This window comes from Coregonus clupeaformis, chromosome 27, assembly GCF_020615455.1.
Source record: "Coregonus clupeaformis isolate EN_2021a chromosome 27, ASM2061545v1, whole genome shotgun sequence".
NCBI classification, from domain to species: domain Eukaryota; kingdom Metazoa; phylum Chordata; class Actinopteri; order Salmoniformes; family Salmonidae; genus Coregonus; species Coregonus clupeaformis.
Genome location: NC_059218.1, coordinates 35,759,330 through 35,780,109, shown reverse-complemented (window position 1 = coordinate 35,780,109; position 20,780 = coordinate 35,759,330). Strand labels below are relative to the sequence as shown.

The 20,780-nt window shown below is 45.9% G+C and overlaps 1 protein-coding gene across 1 annotated transcript; it reads left to right on the top strand.

Annotated features, from left to right (window-relative positions):
* The first annotated feature begins 15,563 nt into the window (after nucleotides 1-15,563).
* On the top strand, nucleotides 15,564-20,259 carry LOC121541974 (rho GTPase-activating protein 24-like). The gene is made up of 6 exons (XM_045207939.1): nucleotides 15,564-15,699; nucleotides 16,149-16,356; nucleotides 16,551-16,683; nucleotides 16,876-16,949; nucleotides 18,614-18,735; nucleotides 19,175-20,259. Exons 1-6 carry the CDS (start codon nucleotides 15,606-15,608, stop codon nucleotides 20,257-20,259), a joined length of 1,716 nt encoding a protein of 571 aa, XP_045063874.1. The 5' UTR covers nucleotides 15,564-15,605.
* Nucleotides 20,260-20,780: the final 521 nt, after the last annotated feature.

The following is a 20,780-nucleotide window of genomic DNA, read 5'->3' as shown; positions in this document are numbered from 1 at the left end:
AGATTAGGTGATAGATCAGGTGATAGATTAGGTGATAGATCAGGTGATAGATCAGGTGATAGATCAGGTGATAGATTAGGTGATAGATCAGGTGATAGATTAGGTGATAGATTAGGTGATAGATCAGGTGGTAGATCAGGTGATAGATTAGGTGATAGATCAGGTGATAGATCAGGTGATAGATTAGGTGATAGATCAGGTGATAGATCAGGTGATAGATTAGGTGATAGATAAGGTGATAGATCAGGTGTGAATGCACGCATGACTGTAAGTCACTTTGGATAAAAGCGTCTGCTAAGTGGCATATTATTATTATATTATAAGTGATCGATCAGGTGATAGATTAGGTGATAGATCAGGTGATAGATCAGGTGATAGATCAAGTGATAGATTAGGTGATAGATCAGGTGATAGATCAGGTGATAGATTAGGTGATAGATCAGGTGATAGATCAGGTGATAGATCAGGTGATAGATTAGGTGATAGATCAGGTGATAGATCAGGTGATAGATTAGGTGATAGATCAGGTGATAGATTAGGTGATAGATTAGGTGATAGATAAGGTGATAGATCAGGTGATAGATCAGGTGATAGATTAGGTGATAGATCAGGTGATAGATCAGGTGATAGATCAGGTGATAGATCAGGTGATAGATTAGGTGATAGATCAGGTGATAGATTAGGTGATAGATTAGGTGATAGATAAGGTGATAGATCAGGTGATAGATCAGGTGATAGATCAGGTGATAGATTAGGTGATAGATCAGGTGATAGATTAGGTGATAGATTAGGTGATAGATAAGGTGATAGATCAGGTGATAGATCAGGTGATAGATTAGGTGATATATCAGGTGATAGATTAGGTGATAGATCAGGTGATAGATTAGGTGATAGATTAGGTGATAGATAAGGTGATAGATCAGGTGTGAATGCACGCATGACTGTAAGTCGTTTTGGATAAAAGCGTCTGCTAAGTGGCATATTATTATTATATTATAAGTGATCGAGCAGGTGATAGATTAGGTGACCCTCCTCATCATCCTCATCACTTCAGGATATTTTCCTGCGGTATTTTCTCTGGAAGGGGGTTCATGGCCACCAGCATCACCACCATCATAAACCCGCCAGAACCACCCCAGAACGGACCAATCATTCATTCGGCGGGGGGAAGTTGATGAGGGGGAGAATATTCGGCCCATTCAGAAACCCAGGCCACGGCTGAGTTTTATGGAGCACAGCATCTAATATTTGTGCTGAAATTAATATCTGAATCTTAGCTTTCATTCCAATCACTTAGATTGAACTGATTCTTTAAAAAATAAAAAAATAAAAAAATATAATAATAATAATAACAATAACAATAATAATAAATAATATATTTTTAAAAATATATAATAATAATAATAAAACATTTAAAAGGAAAAACAAGTTTTAAAAAGTAATAAAACAACAATCATTAAAAAATATACAAATAATACAAATAATAATAATAATAATAATAATAATAAAGCATAGCACTGTTTTGGCATACTAGACCAGTTCAAAATAATTATGCAAGTTCAAATAACCCAAATAACAAAATGATCAATCGTAGATGATTACTGTTCTGCTATACCATTACCCAACTCCACAGGTAGAGAGGGAGTGATGAGAATATCATACCGAGTCAGAGCGCCCCCTGGCTGTGGTGTTGGGAGAAACTGCTCTGGTGGCTCCGGCCGCTACGTGCAGAGGATTTGCTGTAGTTTCTGTTCCTCCGCTCCTTGCACGGCTCACTCTTGGCCCCATCCCTCTCCTTCAATCAATCAATCAAATTGATTTAAAAAGCCCTTTTTACATCAGCAGATGTCACAAAGTGCTATATAGAAAACCAGCCTGGAGATTATAACAGTACATGGCCATTAAGGCCAGATTTTTCTCCAAGATGTTCAAACATTCATAGATGACCAGCAGGGTCAAATAATAATCACAGTGGTTGTAGAGGTTACAACAGGTCAGTACATCAGGAGTGAATGTCACTTGGCTTTTCATAGCCGGGCATTTAGAGGTTGAAATAGCAGGTGCGGTAGAGAGAGAGTTGAAAACAGCAGGTCTGGGACAAGGTAGCACATCCGGTGAACAGGTCAGGGTTCCATAGCCGCAGGCAGAAGAGTTGTCCCCATGGCTCTCTCGCTCCACACTGGAAATTAACATTCAATTCTCTGGCAACAGCTCTGGTGGACATTCCTGCAGTCAACATGCCAATTGCACGCTCCCTCAAAACTTGAGACATGAGTGGCATTGGGTTGTGTGACAAAATTGCACATTTTAGAATGGCCTTTTATTGATCCCAGCACAAGGTGCACCTGTGTAATGATCATGCTGTTTAATCAGCTTCTTGATATGCCACACCTGTCAGGTGGATGGATTATCTTGGCAAAGGAGAAATGCTCACTATCAGGTATAGAAACAAATTTGTGAACAACATTTGAGAGAAATAGGCTTTGTACGTATGGAACATTTCTGGGATCTTTTATTTCAGCTCATGAAACGTGGGACCAACAACTTTAACATGTTGCGTTTATATTTTTGTTCAGTATAATTTCAGTCTGACTGCTATTTGATGTTTCTATCAGTAAGGGGCAGAAAAACGCATTCGTCAAAGAACATTATCAGCCTCAACACAAACACTGCTTGGAACATTTTATCCGCTCTGCCCAGTGAATGACTGGACTCAACTTTCCACACAAAGCACATGCTACCACCACACACAAAAAAAGGCATTTACTTTTCTCGTATATTCCACCAAAGACGACAATTCTGTTTGTCAAAGTCATGTAGTTTTGTTTTGGTTCATTTGGAATAACCTGTGTATGAAAAAAATCTACCGTCAGGAAATATAGCTGAACTATTGGAGCAAATTGTTTAATGCATTTCAATGCGAGGTCTATCTCAGTTTGACCACTTAGCCTACACTTCATCACTTGGTGAGACTGACCTCTTGACCCCAAAGAAAGTGGAAGGGAAGATAGCTAAAGGCATGTGTGGTAATGAAAATGGAAACCACTAGCAGCTCCTCTTCAACCAACAGTTAATTGTCAGTAATGAGTTGAATATGGGGTGAAAATGAGAAGTGGTGGAATGGGTTCGGGTGGGGTGGGGTCAGGTGGGGTGGAACAGGAGGAGTGACTGTTTTCATTTTCTGAAGAGCATCCTCCCACCCCTCTTGCATGAAGAGTGTGAGTCCCGTGTATTGACACAAAGGGAATTGAAAGCTCTCAGTGGTAACTGCAATTCTCCCTGTTGTGATCACACTAGGGGACTTGATCACCTTTTTGTCACACAGTAGCCTATAGAGGGGCTGGGCTGGCCAACACCCCATGGCCGATACCAGCAGTCTATATGCCAGCAGTACTGTTAAGACATGGATTTAACTGGTTTCACTTTCCGAGTTCTAATCCTAACAAGAGAAGCCAACATCAAATAGATAATTGTATTATCATCTCACTCGTGATCTCCTCTCTATAATATATGCCATTTAGCAGATGCTTTTATCCAAAGCGACATACAGTCATACATTTCACATATGGTTGTTACTGGGAATCGAACCCACTACCCTGGCGTTAAAAGCGTCATGCGCTACCAACTGAGCTACGGAGGACCACTACTAGCTCCCATCATATGAGTAACACGATAGACAACACCTTTAAAAGAGTAGCTAGACAGATGTTTTGTGTGTAACGGTCTCATGGTACCCCTATCACTGTGAAATTCATAGACTGGCACCTGGCCACATAACTCCACTCTAGCCAAGCCACACAGATTCAGGCATCAGTAAAGTCTGCTGGCATCAGTAAAGTCTGCTGAGGAGGAGCACACTTCCCGCCAAATGAAGTGGGTCTCTGTCAGGATCAATATATCCCTGAGCATCTGTCAGGCCAGGATCATAAATCCAAGATGCTATGGTAGAGAGCCAGAGGGATGGAGGGGAGAGGAGAGAGAGGGGGAGAGAGAGGGGGAGAGAGAGGAGGATGGAGAGAGGGGAAGAGAGGGGGAGAGCGGGGTAGAGAGGGGGAGAGAGGGGGAGAGAGAGGAGGAGAGAGAGGTGGAGAGAGGGGAAGAGAGGGGGAGAGAGGGGGAGAGAGGGGAGAGGGGGGGAGTGAGAGGAGGAGAGAGAGGGGGAGAGAGGGGAAGAGAGGGGGAGAGAGGGGGAGAGAGGGGGGGAGAGGATGGCAGAGCAAGGTGAGAGAGAGAGGCTCCTCTTAGCGTAATGGACGACGGTTCAAAAGTTGAACGTGCCAGGCACCCGCTCGCGTCTTGATAAACCCTTGAGTCATTGTGTGTGGGTGAGGGCGGCGCACGTCGCTGGCCATTAAACCAAATGCGAGAGCTGGGGGGATGGGGTGTAGTGGGGTGGGCTGTGCATTAGGGAAATTGCCTCTGCCTACGACGTGGCATGGCACTGAAATAATTACAGCTGGTAGATTGATGCTGAGGCCACGCTTTGCCTCTGCGTGTGCAGCCGGTGTGGGTTGGTCTACTGCAGAGGGCCCCCGCCCAACCCCACCCTCCGCTGTAGGTCCCCGCCAACCCAACACAGCAGGGCCGGCTCTAGACTTTTAGGGGCCCTAAGCGAGATTTGGTTGGGGGGCCCCACCTATCTCGCGGGCAAAACATTTTAGTGTCCCTCCCTCTTGACGGCGGAGAGAAACGTTTACATTTTTTAAGTTAATTTCTTGCAATTCAAAACATTTTTCCATGGGGCATAGAGAAAATGTTCCAGTTATAAAGCATGTAGCAATTCTACACATTTTGTCATGGGACGGAGAGAAACGTTTTCGATTTTATAACACATTTCATGCAATTCTACTCATTTTGCCATGGGGCAGAGATACTTTTTTTGGCAGTTTTACAGCTAATTTCATGCAATTCTACAAATGTTGCAATGGGGTGGAGAGATTTGTGCAGTTGTAGCCTTTTCCTGCAGTCAAATGACCTACTGGCCTCATGGGTGGACTGCTATTCATATTTTTCATAATTTCATAATTAATAAACATTTACAAACAAATAATAATAATGCTGAAAATCCGGTGTTTCTATGTCAAACGGTTTTGTTATATCTCAGTCTTCTGTGATGTATATAAAGTGTAATATTGGGATACAAACTCAAGATTTAATACATTTCAACTCTATATCTGACATGGTACAGGTGTCTTTTTTTTTTTAAGCCCATAACCATATGTGTGTTGTTTGTTTAAGACTACCCAGAAACACTCTGTGTGACCCTGATTTAGCCCACTGCAGAAGAAGGTTAAAGCACGTCTTCTGCAATTCTACTCATTTTGCGATGGGGCAGATAGAAAATGTTGCAATTTTATAACACATTTCATGCAATTCTACTCATTTTGCCATGGGGCAGAGATAAACAAATTCTACCCATTTTGTCATGACTTATTCCATGTTAATGATATCTGAGTGAGAGTGACTAACAAAATCAATGGGGGCCCCCTGGAGCTCAGGACCCTGGGCACGTGCCCTGCATGCCTGGTTAGTATTCAGTCATGATTACTACAAGTTTAGATAACTGGCTAGTGGCTAGACTAACTTACCAATCTAAAAATTGTAAGCTGACATGCTAATTGAGTGACTGTCAGTGACTGACATAACAAGAGAAAAACTGCTGATGCACAACCACATTTGGAACTTGCACCTTGTGTATTCTACTATTGTAACTCTCAACAGGAAGTTGAGACCCCGACTGAGTTCCTAAAGGAGGTCCCCTGTCGCCCTGGGGCCCTAAGTGACCGCTTATGTCACTTATGCATGGACCGGCCCTGCAACACGGCTAAGGGGATGGGGCTGTATGGTTAATCGATGAGGTGGATGAGGAGGGACACAGCAGGAAAATGGCAGAAAGAGACAGAGGTAGAGAGGGAGAGAGAGAGAGAGAGAGAGAGAGAGAGGGAGAGGGAGAGGGAGAGGGAGAGAGGGAAGAGAGAGAGAGAGAGAGAGAGAGAGAGAGAGAGAGAGAGGGAGGAGGAGGCAGTGGCCATGGCAGTACTCGGGAGCCTTCCCTGATGGATGTTGGGTCGGTAGGGAGTGCTGTCAGTGGAAGGTAAAGGTGTGTTACATGCTAAATCTATTGGATTATTACATGTGCTTAGAGGACTGGGCCGTTGGCTAGGCTAGGTGATTACTAGAGCTGGATAGACCTGCAGTATGGGACTCACCTGCTTCAAGTCTTGGAAGTATGACAGCGCCGCTCAGACAGGTGAGTGAGGTGTCAACCCTCGCCTCACACACTCATAATATCAGACTATCCATCATCATGAGGCAGACCTGGGTCACTTTAACCTGGCTTGGACAGCTCTACTATGTGACTGTTTCCTCATATTCAGCAGAAAGTAAGCATGCTTTCCTGTGACCATAGTGAAAAAGCCAAATGTAGGGTTACTCTCCAATCATTTGAAATCCATCCGTATACCATTCATATAGCTTTTTTCATTCTGTGCACCAATAAAGCTAAACTCAAGGCAAATGTGTAAGTGATGAAGAATCTTTCACCTACTCTTTCTACTTGTTGAAAATGAAATACTTGCACTGATGTCCTTAGCGTGGCCAAATCATCAGAGTTCTGTTCATGTGTACGACAGATGTTTCAGTGTGTACAGACCATGCTTAATCAGGTTCTAATCATCACTATGGAATGCTGGGGGTAAGAGGAGGGTAAGATGAAGGGGGTTTAAATTAAATCCTAGTCGGAGTCTTGATGTACCTAGCCCTATCACACACTATAATATAATATGCCATTTAGCAGACGCTTTTATCCAAAGCGACATACAGTCATGTGTGCATAAATTTTTACGTATGGGTGGTCCCGGGGATCGAACCCACTACCCTGGCGTTACAAGCGCCGTGCTCTACCAGCTGAGCTACAGAGGACCACACACTCACAGGCAGATCACATGGGGGTCCCAGGGGAACCAAAGAGTGATATAGTGATGCACTGTCTTGCTGCTCTTGAGTGACATCAGTGCAGGTTCATTGGGGTTCAGCAGGGAGAGGGGAAGGTGGGGCAGGAGGCAGGAAAGGAAGACTACATCAAAGCTGTATTAACCAGAGCACTGATTTACAGCAACCTGACGGATAGGAGAGGGGGAGGAGGGGGAGAGTGGGGGGTACTCAAAATAATGAGCTGAGCGGGGGATGACGGGATGACGGGTTGACGGGATGACGGGCTAAGGCACCACGGATGAGAAAGACAGTCGTCTGACAAAGGACTGTAGGATTGAGCATCATTCTAGTGGAATGTGGAGCAAACAGGATACAGCAGGGTTTCTCAACTACAATCCGGTCACACACATTTCCTAGGTGGCAAAAGGTCCTGAGGGACATTGTCGTTTATCGGCATTGTAACAAACCCTCCACTTCGCAACCCATGCTGTTCAAACTGTTCAAACCCCTCTTGTTAGTGGAGAGAAAGATTTGCAGTTTTAAAGCTAATTTCCTGCAATTCTACACATTTTTACATGGTGCGGAGAGAAAATGTTGCAGTTTAAAGCAAATTTCCTGCAATTCTACATATTTTGTCATGTCTTATGTGTGTTCATATGATACCTGAGTGACACAACAAAATCAATTGGCGCCCCCTGGGGGTCGAGGACCCTTTTTTTTTTTGCACGTAATCTCGCCATGATAACTACACTATTTAGATAGACAGGTAAATTAGGCTAACCAGCTATCTGACATGGGCTGGTAGTAGATCAACAGGACATTTCTGACAGGTTATAAATAGTGAATGACATTGCAAGAGGAAAACTGCTTATGCATTACCAAATTTCGAAAATGAACCTTGTGCATTCTACTATTACAACTCTCAACAGCAGTAAATTGAAAGCCTGACTGAGTACCTGAATTATTATTATTTTATTTTTTTAAGTTGGGACCCACGGTCCGTATTGACTCCAGATCTGGACTGTGGCCCTCCAGGTGAGTATGGCTTGGCTAGAGTGTAACTTGTGTTAGAAAAGGCTTGTTCTAACCCATACTGTGTTGCGTTACGCTAAATAGTCTTGTAATTAAATCACTGAACTTTTCCTGAATAGATTTAAATTATTTAGTGTCTGATAGAGATCACATACTCTGCACCCACAAGTCGATATGCTCAGATCCGTTATCACAGAGTAGGCTGAGGAATGCATTTACATTTTAGTCATTTAGCAGATGCTCTTATCCAGAGCAATTAGGTTAAATGCCTTGCTCAAGGTCACAATGACAGTTTTTTTACCTAGTCGGCTCAGGGATTCAAACCAACAACCTTTCGGTTACTGGCCCAACACTCTTAACCGCTTGACTACCTGCCGCCCAGTCAAAGTCACTACCTGCCTTGTAGTCAGAGTCACTCAGTTCCCCAGTGCCTGCTTGGGCCCTTACAGTAGAACTGTAGCTATCGATAAGCCACTTAGATAGGCTTATTTTACATCGGCTGGCCTTGTGAAGAAAAGTGGCTTCCCTGAAATTAATCACTGAACTCTTTCCCTGAGAGAATTTGAGCAGAATTGAGAGCACAGTTTAATTGTCTCCAGAACCCCATAAAGTGATTAATATCTCTGGAGAAAAATGTATTTAAAAAGGCAGCAAGCACATTAATTAAATTATGAAAATCATTGAACTCCTCTTCCCTTGTTGAACCCGAGAAGCCCTTAAAGATAAGGCATAGCCATCTGATTCTGCCGGGCCGTTGTCAAGCGATCACTCCAGCTGAGAGGAGACAGTGACCGTGAGAAGCCAGAATCACATGTCCTGCATTATTACAGAATAATAGCCCCTTTAATTGACTGGAATGAATCCCAACAACAGCTCACAGTCTGCAAGTATAAATCACACGTGGAACCTGAAACCCATTCTTCTGAGGCTGGCAGATAAAGATCATTAAACATTACTACAACACCCCCACTTGCTATTTCCAAGAAAGCCCCCTTCCTTTCTGTACATAGGGATCCTACACTGCTTTTCCCAGCACCCTTCAATGATGAACAAAATTATTTTAAAAAAGAGGCGGAGAGAAGGTGGAGAGGGGTGAGATTGTGAAATGCATGGAATGTAAAACAGTATTATCTGTATTGGCCTTTGAGGATTTGTCATGTTTGACTGGTGCTGTGGTATGGTGGTATGACTATATGAGAGGATGTCAGTCTCTGGGCCTGTGGAGACAGACAGAGAGGACAGACACTGCGTATACCAGTTCATGCACGCACAGTCTGTTCCTCTCTATGTGTGAGTGAAGGAGAGATGAAATGCCCCTGATCTGCACTATCAGCATTCAATTAATTAGCACAAGCATTAATGTGATTTTATTGGCTCCGTGTATTAATTAACCTCCACGTCTATGTACAGTATGTAAAAGTAGCCTCGTTACTGTACTCATCCTATCTCGTATTCACAGTGTAAGGGCCAATCGGTGTCTCCGTCCGTGTTGATTACTAGAGAAAATAAAATGGATCAAACTGGCAGTGTTGATAACTTTGTTTACTTCTGGGGTTCTAATCCAGAGTCCTGGAGATGGGGTGGGTTGGGGTTGTGGCATATCTAAACCACACTAAAATACATGGCAATCAGAGAAGACTATAAACGTCCAATCAATCCCGATCAGAAAGAGAGCAGACATCATTTTGGTGATTTACTGAGGCCACAGCACAACAACGTCTGCATCCCAAATGGAACCCAATCCCCTATATAGTGCACTACTTTTGACCAGAGCCCTGTGAGCCCTATGAGCCCTGGTCAAAAGTAGTGCACTATACTACTGACAGAATACAGTGCCATTTGGGAAGCAGCCAGCATGTCATTTGTAATGACAGGCATATTGATCCACCCATAGGGTAATTGTGGCCCTGGACAATAACAATAAATACAACTTCTCTGTTGTTCGCTCTTCCTCGTCTCAGACAAGCATGAATCATTTCGCTACACCCGCAATAACATCTGCTAAATATGTGTATGTGACCAATACAATTTGATTTGATTTGAAGTAGAGGTCATCAGTGGCCTGCAGTCACAGTCTACTCAAACTAAACACACTCATAACCCTGGTGACTCACGTCTTTGCTATCTGTCTCTCTGTCTGTCTGTCTGTCTGTCTGTCTTCATCCCGCCCCCATCCTCCCTCCCTCCCTCCCTCCCTCCATCCCTCCCTCCCTCCCTCCCTCCCTTCCTTCCTTCCTTCCTTCCTTCCTTCCTTCCTTCCTTCCTTCCTTCCTTCCTTCCTTCCTTCCTTCCTTCCTTCCTTCCTTCCTTCCTTCCTTCCTTCCTTCCTTCCTTCCTTCCTTCCTTCCTTCCTTCCTCCCTCCCTCCCTCCCTCCCTCCCTCCCTCCCTCCCTCCACCACAGGTGGAAACAGAGATGTGCTGGTCAGCCCTGGCTCATACTTCTTCCTTTCCAACAGCTGTGGTCAGGGAGAGGAGTGGCTCAAGACCCTCAACAAGGGTGTCTGGATACCCTTTACAGGTAACTTCACTACAACACTAATACTACACTACTACTACACTAATACTCCACTACTACTAATACCACACTGCGACAACACTACTACTACTACTATAACAATACTAATACTACACTACTACAACACTAATACTACACTACTACAACAATACTACAACACTAATACTCCACTACTACTAATACCACACTGCGACAACACTACTACTACTACTATAACAATACTAATACTACACTACTACAACACTAATACTACACTACTACAACAATACTACAACACTAATACTCCACTACTACTAATACCACACTGCGACAACACTACTACTACTACTATAACAATAGTACTACTACACTACTACAACACTAATACTACACTGATACTACAACACTAACACTACTACTACACTACTACAACACTACTACAACACTACTACACACTCATTAGCCTACATAACTCAAATGCATACACTTGACGCTCTCATTGGAAATGGTCGACCAGCTGGATTTGAAAACTCAGGTTTGGTTTGCCAGAAATAGAACATGTGCTCTCCAGCAAGATACATTTTACATTTACATTTTAGTCATTTAGCAGACGCTCTTATCCAGAGCGACTTACAGTTAGTGAGTGCATACATTATTTTTATTTATTTTTCATACTGGCCCCCCGTGGGAATCGAACCCACAACCCTGGCGTTGCAAACGCCATGCTCTACCAACTGAGCTACATCCCTGCCGGCCATTCCCTACAAACAATCAATTCACTGTCTACTATATAATGTGGTCAGGTAACACTGTCTAATGCATTTTAGTTCAACAGACTTCCTGAACTGACCAGAGTCTGACTCCTCCAGTCAGCCCTTTGTGTGTGTGCAGCCTCAGCCTCAGCATCTCTGCCCTCTTCCCCCTTGGTGGGCACAGCTGTGTGTCTGCCTTGTAGTTACCCAGAGAGGGGCCAGGTCCCCTTCAAGCCCCATCAGCCTCAAGGTCCAGGGACGGGACATAGGGAGGCTCCACCTAGAGGTCTGAAAATAGAGCACAGGAACACACACACACACACACACACACACACACACACACACACACACACACACACACACACACACACACACACACACACACACACACACACACACACATCACAGGTTAAGCTGAGCTAGCCCATGTTACGTGCAGGCCTAACGCTGTATTTCCTTGTGTGATGAAATATTGATCCTTACCCAGACCTGAGGAGTAATGACATTGTAATCCTGTAATATATGAGCATCAGGCCGCCACAGAGGGAAATCACTGGGTCAAAATACACTCTGAGCCTATGAAGACTTTACTGTCTTCAATGTCCTTAGACAACATGTGTTGTGTGCCTACCATATAAATCTGACCCCTGAGCCTGGTCAACACCCAGCAACACATTTTACAAGAGAGATTAACATTCACATTGGATTCCTCGCACCGCCCCGGAGCAGTTAGTCGCTCCATCCCCGAGCCTCCCTCTGACACACACGTCCTCCACACAACCACCTAATTAACATCTTTCTAATGTCCAGCAAGAGAGCAAAGAGCCAGACTCAGCTGGGGCTGGGGCTGCATGGGGCTTATCAGGGGCCAGCGTCGCCCCATAGAGGCTTGGACTACAAGGGGAGTGGGGTAGTTCATAAGGGCTCAGTGGAAAGTTATTTTGAGGGGGCTGGCAGCCTGCAGGCAAAGTAGTATGCTAGGACAGAGGGGAGTGGGGGGACAGAAAGATTATAACTCATTTATTTTTAGTCAATCTCTGACACTGTTCTCCCTTGTTAATGATTCCCGGGTGGGGAGAGATAGGAGCGATAGAGGGATGATTCCCGGCGATGCTCCTGTGCTTCTGATAGCATTGAGGAGTACACCACATCAGTCACTGGCTTCATCAATAACTGCATCGATGACGTCGTCCCCACAGTGACCATACGTACATACCCCAACCAGAAGCCATGGATTACAGGCAACATCCGCACTGAGCTAAAGGGTAGAGCTGCCGCTTTCAAGGAGCGGGACTCTAACCCGGACGCTTATAAGAAATCCCGCTATGCCCTCCGACGAACCATCAAACAGGCAAAGAGTCAATACAGGACTAAGATTGAATCGTACTACACCGGCTCTGACGCTCGTCGGATGTGGCAGGGCTTGAAAACTATTACAGACTACAAAGGGAAGCACAGCCACGAGCTGCCCAGTGACACAAGACTTCCAGACGAGCTAAACCACTTCTATGCTCGCTTTGAGGCAAGCAACACTGAAGCATACATGAGAGCACCAGCTGTTCCGGATGACTATCTGATCACGCTCTCCGTAGCCAATGTGAGTAAGACTTTTAAGCAGGTCAACATTCACAAGGCCGCAGAGCCAGACGGATTACCAGGACGTGTACTCCGAGCATGTGCTGACCAACTGGCAAGTGTCTTCACTGACATTTTCAACATGTCCCTGACTGAGTCTGTAATACCAACATGTTTCAAGCAGACTACAATAGTCCCCGTGCCCAAGGACACTAAGATAACCTGCCTAAATGACTACCGACCCGTAGCACTGACGTCTGTAGCCATGAAGTGCTTTGAAAGGCTGGTCATCGCTCACATCAACACCATTATCCCATAAACCCTAGACCCACTCCAATTTGCATACCGCCCCAACAGATCCACAGATTATGCAATCTCTATTGCACTCCACACTGCCCTTTCCCACCTGGACAAGAGGAACACCTACGTGAGAATGCTATTCATTGACTACAGCTCAGCATTCAACACCATAGTGCCCTCAAAGCTCATTACTAAGCTAAGGATCCTGGGACTAAACACCTCCCTCTGCAACTGGATCCTGGACTTCCTGACGGGCCGCCCTCAGGTGGTAAGGGTAGGTAACAACACATCTGCCACACTGATCCTCAACACGGGGGCTCCTCAGGGGTGCGTGCTCAGTTCCCTCCTGTACTCCCTGTTCACCATGACTGCATGGCCAGGCACGACTCCAACACCATCACTAATTAACTATCATGGTCCAAACACACCAAGACAGTCGTGAAGAGGGCACGACAAAGCCTATTCCCCCTCAGGAGACTGAAAAGATTTGGCATGGGTCCTCAGATCCTCAAAAAATTATACAGCTGCACCATCGAGAGCATCCTGACTGGTTGCATCACTGCCTGGTATGGCAACTGCTCGGCCTCCGACCGCAAGGCACTACAGAGGGTAGTGTGTACGGCCCAGTACATCACTGGGGCCAAGCTTCCTGCCATCCAGGTCCTCTATACCAGGCGGTGTCAGAGGAAGGCCGGGGAGGGGGCTGAGCCAGGCTAAATAAAAGAGAAAGAGTCAAAGACAAAACACTGTGTATATTGTACTTGGTGGGACTGTGGGGGTCGTTGAAGGAACACTGAAGACCTGAGGGAACAAACAATCTAATTGGTGAAAAAGAAAGCGTCTCAAGGGGGGACTGAGAGTGTATTGGAGAGGGAGGGAGGGAGGGAGGGAGGGAGGGAGGGAGGGAGGGAGGGAGGGAGGGAGGGAGGGAGGGAGGGAGGGAGGGAGGGAGGGAGGGAGGGAGGGAGGGAGGTACGGCTGAGGGAAAACAACGGCTCATTCCTGAAGCATGTGGAAGAATGGATAGGACAAGGAGGGAGAGAGACGTGCAGCAAGGCCACAGCTCACTCCTCCGGACAAACCAAGTAGTGCTAAACACAATTACTGCTGGACAACGTAGGAACACTGACTTCATTTCCTCTGGGAAGGAATGGAGGGAATAATATACTCCCTGTCACAGTCATCACTACTATAATAACATGGACACCTTCTTCTAGGAGAGCTGGCCGCTCAGTGAATTATTTTGTCAACACAATCCAGCCTGAAAGTGGTTCCTCTGGATTTTCAATGCTCACCAGATTGAGTTTTGCTTAGCAGCGTAAAAGGACTTGAGTCCTGGGAACCAAGGCTGAGGTGAGCGTGAGAGGAGCCGAGCCGCAAGTGCCCCCCTCGATACTCTCCATCTGGCTTTAGCAATAGCGTGTGGAGGAACTTTTCTGACTTTCCAATGTTCAGCGGTGATAAAGAAAAGGATCAGTTTTATCAGTAGAACATTTAGTATTGCTGGACTCTCAGATCTCCTGTCAAATCATTTTACTTAGGAATCTGAAGAGGAGACCTTAGCCACCAAAAATGAAGAGATTTTACTTTCCAAAGATGAACATTCCATATTACATTTTGACATGGTTCATTTTCCTGTGGCTGTTCTATTCATTGGGATGTTTGCTCCATTCTATGCCTCAGTGATTGTGAGTTTTTGATGTGTCCGGCACTTTACAATGCTTCTTCTTGTAGAATGAAATTATTTCCATTGGAATGCTCATTCATCTGATTAGGTCACATAGTTGAGCTCAGGGAACACTGTTGAGCACTGACAAGGAAAGTCTGCCCCCTCATTTCTTGAGTCATCAGAGCAAGAAGCCTTATCTGTTTACCTAAAGAGAGAAAGAGGAGGAGGGGAGAGGAGGAGGGAGAGAGAGAAGAGACATAACACAGAATACCAGCCAGGAGAGAGTTTACAAAACAAAACGAGGTAGATAGAAGTAGGCGAGGACACTCAGCTGTGGGACGCCGCTTGGGAAAGTACGCACTGGTCTCTGCAGCGCCGAGCTGTCACAAGCCATCTGGATCCTCTCATAATCCCCCATCAAACAGACCGACTGGCCAGAAAGGAGAGAGAGAAGAGATCTGGACGGAGAGAGAGAGAGATCTGGGCGGAGAGAGAGCGAGATCTGGACGGAGTGAGAGGGAGATCTGGACGGAGTGAGAGGGAGATCTGGGCGGAGAGAGAGCGAGATATGGGCGGAGAGAGAGCGAGATCTAGACGGAGAGAGAGAGAGATCTGGACGGAGTGAGAGGGAGATCTGGACGGAGTGAGAGGGAGATCTGGGCGGAGAGAGAGAGAGATCTAGACGGAGAGAGAGAGAGATCTGGACGGAGAGAGAGCGAGATCTAGACGGAGAGAGAGAGAGATCTGGACGGAGAGAGAGCGAGATCTAGACGGAGAGAGAGAGAGATCTGGACGGAGAGAGAGAGAGATCTGGACGGAGAGAGAATAAGTGTGAAGAGAATAGAGAAGATGCCGGAGAACAAGGCGACAGTGTGCAGAACCAGCAGCTACCTGTCCCACTCTGCCTACAGGAAGATCAAGCGGGTTCTGAGCTTCAGGAGGCGTGAGTATCTAAGACCCACAAAGAGACACACACAGAGCTGCAGTGTGAGGCAGGCTGCGTAGATAGGTGGTTTGGGGGTATGGAGGGTCTGAGGAAAGGAAAGAAAAGCCCTGAACCATCAAACTCACACTCTATAATCATCTGTTTATTAATTTAGCCTGGGTGACCTTAAATCTACTCTCTCTCTCTCTCTCTCTCTCTCTCTCTCTCTCTCTCTCTCTCTCTCTCCTCCCCCTCTCTCTCTCTCTCTCTCCTCTTTCCTCTCTCTCTCTGTCCTCTCTCTCTCTCTCTCCTCTCTCTCTCTCTCTCTCTCCTCTCTCTCTCTCTCTCTGTCTCTCTCTCTCTCTCTCTACTCTCTTTCCTCTCTCTCTGTCTCTCTCTCTCTCTCTCTCTCTCTCTCATCTCTCTCTCTCTCTGTCCTCTCTCTCTCTCCTCAATTTCTCTCTCAGGCGTGTTTGGCCAGCGGCTGGAGGAGACGGTTCTGTATGAGCGGCGTTACGGGGTCCACATGGCACCCCTGGTGGTGGAGCAGTGTGTGGACTTCATCCGGGAGCGGGGTCTTCTGGAGGTGGGGCTGTTCCGCCAGCCCGGCCAGGCCACGCTGGTTAAAGAGTTGCAGGATGCCTTTGATGCTGGGGAGAAGCCATCCTTTGACAGGTAAGAGCTATCCAGTCAACACAAACAGGTTCTGCTTGATGGCAAACACTGCAGTTCCCAAACAAACAGATCAAGTTCATGAAGTTAGACCTATGCTCCAGCTATATCTGTATGTACCATTATATGTAGTTGCGCACCCACATACACTGGTTGTGCTGTATTTTAAGTGTATGTGTGTGTGTTTGTCATCCTAGCAGTACAGACGTGCACACCGTGGCGTCTCTCCTGAAGCTGTATCTGCGGGAGCTTCCAGAGCCACTGGTGCCCTTCTCCAGATACCAGGACTTCCTGATGTGTGGCAAGAAGATCTCCTTGGAGAGGAAGCAGGTAAGTCTCCATCCAGTTGCATCACGCAGGCCATGCTGAGATGCATCTGATAAACAGATGAAGACAGAACACAACCGCCAACCGCTGATCTAAAAGTCCTAGGGAGAAATCTAATTGATAAGCTCCACCGCTGGTTTATATTGTGATAGGAGCAGCGTGACTTACAACAATATGTTCGCCTGTATCCCCAAGAGTTTGATAGAACTACGGCATCTTCTTCATCAACTTCCAGTGGCTAACTTCAACCTGCTCAACTACATCTGCCAGTAAGTCTACCATTTACCTGTAATTAATGAGCAATTATCACAAATCAAGATAACGTCAAATCTGCATACAACATGCCTCACTATTAATGCATTTCCAAAGCAATTAATGGAAATTGATTGAATCACTATAGCAGGGTTCCCCAACTGGCGGCCCACGGGTGATTTTATTTGGCCTCTCAAGTTTTCTGAGCAAATATACATTTTTTATTTTATTTTGGAAATCTGTTCCAAAGCATTCCCAAGCATAATAGAGAGATATATGTGATCGCATACAAATGTCAGCAAGGTTTGAAATGATTATATTTTAGTCAAATATTATATCTGTTTGGGTTTCTTGCGGTCAATTTGCAGTCTACAAATTATTTGTAATAATGTTCCGGCCCCCTGACCATCTAGCTCGAGAAGAATCGGCCCGCAGTTGGATCTAGTTGATGATTTGTGCACTATAGAGTCGTTCCATGTCATTTCAGCAAGCCATGACACCCACCATCTCAGATTGTTCTGAAATCCTTTCTGTAGTTAGAAACAGATAAGATTTGTATTCCTGCAACATTATTTTGTTGAAATATAATTCTCTGAGAAATAAAAGCTAATTGATTGCACCCAAATTGGCCATTTTAAGTTATAGGACTAATATAATATTCAATATAGTACCCAACATCTGATTTGGACCAAACATGAAGAATCCAAAGAAATGGTCAAAAGCCACCCACGGACCCCTACACCCCATGCCAATCCTATCCTTACATCAAGTATACAGTATCAGTTCTCTACGTCTGACAAGTAGTATTGTTTCTTCATCCTATGTAATATATTCTCAGTGAATTTGGTGATGTTTTTTCCCCCATGTTCAGAGTCATTGAAGTTGTCAGGTTTATGTCCCATCCTACATCCTGATATTACCTGGTTATGTCCACTAGATGGTGCTGTTCCTACTATTACTTTGTATGTATTTTTAAGAATCTCCCCCTCAATGTTAAAGGGATAGTTCACCCAAATTACCAAATTACATTTGGGTTTCCTTACCCTGTAAGCAGTCTATGGTATGACAGCAACCCATGCTTTGGTTTTGTTTACCTGGCCACTGTTTCAAATGCTAACTTTTTTTTGCATTTGTGGCAGAAATCCAATGCAAATCAATGGTACCTATATTAGCATTTTCACGCTTCATATCCATATAATCTATAAGTAATATCATTGAGTTACACATGAAGCATGGCTTTTGACCATTTATTTGGATTCCTCATTTCTAACTCATTGTTTACAAAAAGTTGGTCCAAATTTTTATTGAATATTATATGAATCCTATTAATTAAAATGACCAATTAAAATGACCAATTTGGGTGAAATCAATTAGCTTAATTTCTCAGAGATCAAATAATATATTTTTTAAATCATGTTGCAAAAATGCTAATCTTATCTGTTTCTAACAACAGAAACAATTTCAGAACAATCTGAGATGGTGGGTGTCGAAATCCCCGTTCTTGGGATTTCTGAGGTGGAATGACCCTATAGACTTGGCCTGTGGTCCAGTCACAGTAGCCTACAACATATGCCATACAGCAATATCTGTTCAACCATGACACATTTCTGTATGCTATGTAGCAGATGTGACAAAATCGACCCTGCCCAAGTCTCACACAGATAAATCACTGCCAATGCAGGTTTTTGAACGAAGTCCAGTCCTATTCCAGCAGCAACAAGATGAGCATCCAGAACCTGGCGACTGTTTTCGGGCCAAACATCCTACGACCCAAAGCTGAAGATCCAGAGAGTATCATTGGAGGTGTGTGAGAGTCAGAGGAGGCTGGTGGGAGGAGCTACAGGAGGACAGGCTCATTGTAATGGCTGGAATGGAAGTAAAGGAACAGAGTCAAACGTAGTTTCCATTTATTTGATACCGTTCCATTTATTCCATTCCAGCCATTACAATGAGCCTGTCCTCCTATAGCTCCTCCCACCAGCCTCCACTGGTGAGAGTGTTATTCAGAGAAAGAGACATGGATCAGAGCTAGACAGAACTAGCCTACAGATACAGAGCCAGTGAAGACAGACAGAGACAGATATAGGCAGATAAAGATAGTGTCTGTCTGCCCGTGTGTCCTTGAGACAGTGTTTATATCAACATATTGTTGTGTATGTAACACGCTACGTGTCATGTGATGCTGTTTGTACTGTATGTGTCCAGCTGTGACTCAGTGTGTGTCTGTCTGTCTGTCCCCCAGGGGCAGCCATGGTGCAGCAGCTTATGTCTGAGCTGATCAGGGAGAACCAGTGCCTTTTCTCCAGGGAGGGGGGAGACATAGAGGCCCCTGGCTCCTCACGTCCTGACTCTTACCCATGTCAGAGATGGAAAGGAGACCCATTCGAGGGGCCGCACACCCAGCCCACTGCCCAGGCCCAGTGGCATGACTCCAGCCTGGGCATAACAGCCGAGCACCTCCCCCAACAACAGCAAGCTCACCATCCTTCCCCTTGCTCCCGCCAGGTCTCCCTGCCTCTGATCGCTGAGAGGAGAGGGTCGGCCCAAAACCCGCATGAAACCAGCTTAGCCGCACGGCTGTCCAACACAGACCACCAGCGGCAACCAGCTGAGGTGTTCTCTCCAGTGAGTCCTGCTTCAGGGCCTCTGTACCACAGATACACACCGTCCCAGCTAGAGTCCCAGCCCCCTGAGACAGCAGACAGCCCCCACCCTGCCTCCCAACTCACAGCCTCTGCCTCCACAGTGACACTACATGCTGCCCCAGAACCCAGCAGCATGCTGCACAGTGGCTGGATGGGCCCAGAGGATCCTAGCTGGGCTGCAGAGCAGGGGACCACTGGCACCAGTGGTAGCAGTGAGGCTCAGGACAGTACTCTGTCTGTCTATGACAACCTGGACACACTCCAACGCATGGAGGAGATGGCTGCGGATGGTGGTGGGGGCAGCCCTGCTGGCCCAGTGGAGGTGGAGGTGGGCATGGCCAGCGTGGTAGACACCAGAAGCTCGTGGTCTTCCTGTGAGATTCTGCCCCTGGATGACAGTGGGAGTGGTGTGGTCAGAGCCAGCCCAGGACGGGGGTCCACCAGGTTCCCCTCCTTCAGGACCGACCCAGGAGACGAGGACCTCCATCCTAACTCCCCAGCCTCCTCCTCTGCCCCCACCGATGCCCCCCTGAGCACGGGCAGCTCGGAGGTCTTCCTGCCCTCTGCTCCCCCGGACCTCCACGCACCCCCAGCCTCCCAGGCCATGCACTGGCTCCTGGCTGGCCTCAGACAACAGATGGCCAGGCAGAGGGCTGAATTTGAGGCCAAGATCCAGAGGTAATAGAACTGTGAATAAACCATGCCAATGCAACAGCAGTCCTTGTCAACAGTCTATATACATGCTACACTGAGTGTACAAAACATTAGGAACACCTGCTCTTTCCATTACACAGACTGACCAGGTGAATCCAGGTGAAAGCTGTGATCCCTTATTGATGTCACTTGTTAAATCCACTTCAATCAGTGTAGATGAAGGGGAGGAGACAGGTTAAAGAAGGATTTTTAAACCTTGAGACAATTGAGACATGGATTGTGTATGTGTGCCATTCAGAGGGTGAATGGGTAAGACAAAAGATTGAAGTGCCTTTGAACGAGGTATGGTAATAGGTGCCAGGCGCACCGGTTTGAGTATGTCAAGAACTTCAACGCTGCTGAGTTTTCACGCTCAACCGTTTCCCGTGTGTATCAAAAATGGTCCACCACCATTCAAAGGACATCCATTCCATTCCATTCCTCTCAAAAATTTTAGAAAAAGCTGTTGCGCAGCAACTCACTGCCTTTCTGAAGACAAACAATGTATAC

Bases quoted from the DNA above. Each gene is read 5' to 3' on its own strand.
- LOC121541974 (XM_045207939.1), top strand. From the start codon at position 15,606: ATGCCGGAGAACAAGGCGACAGTGTGCAGAACCAGCAGCTACCTGTCC. The intron at 16,357-16,550 runs GTAAGAGCTATC...TTGTCATCCTAG, and splicing joins GAGAAGCCATCCTTTGACAG to CAGTACAGACGTGCACACCG. The intron at 16,950-18,613 runs GTAAGTCTACCA...CTGCCAATGCAG, and splicing joins CTGCTCAACTACATCTGCCA to GTTTTTGAACGAAGTCCAGT.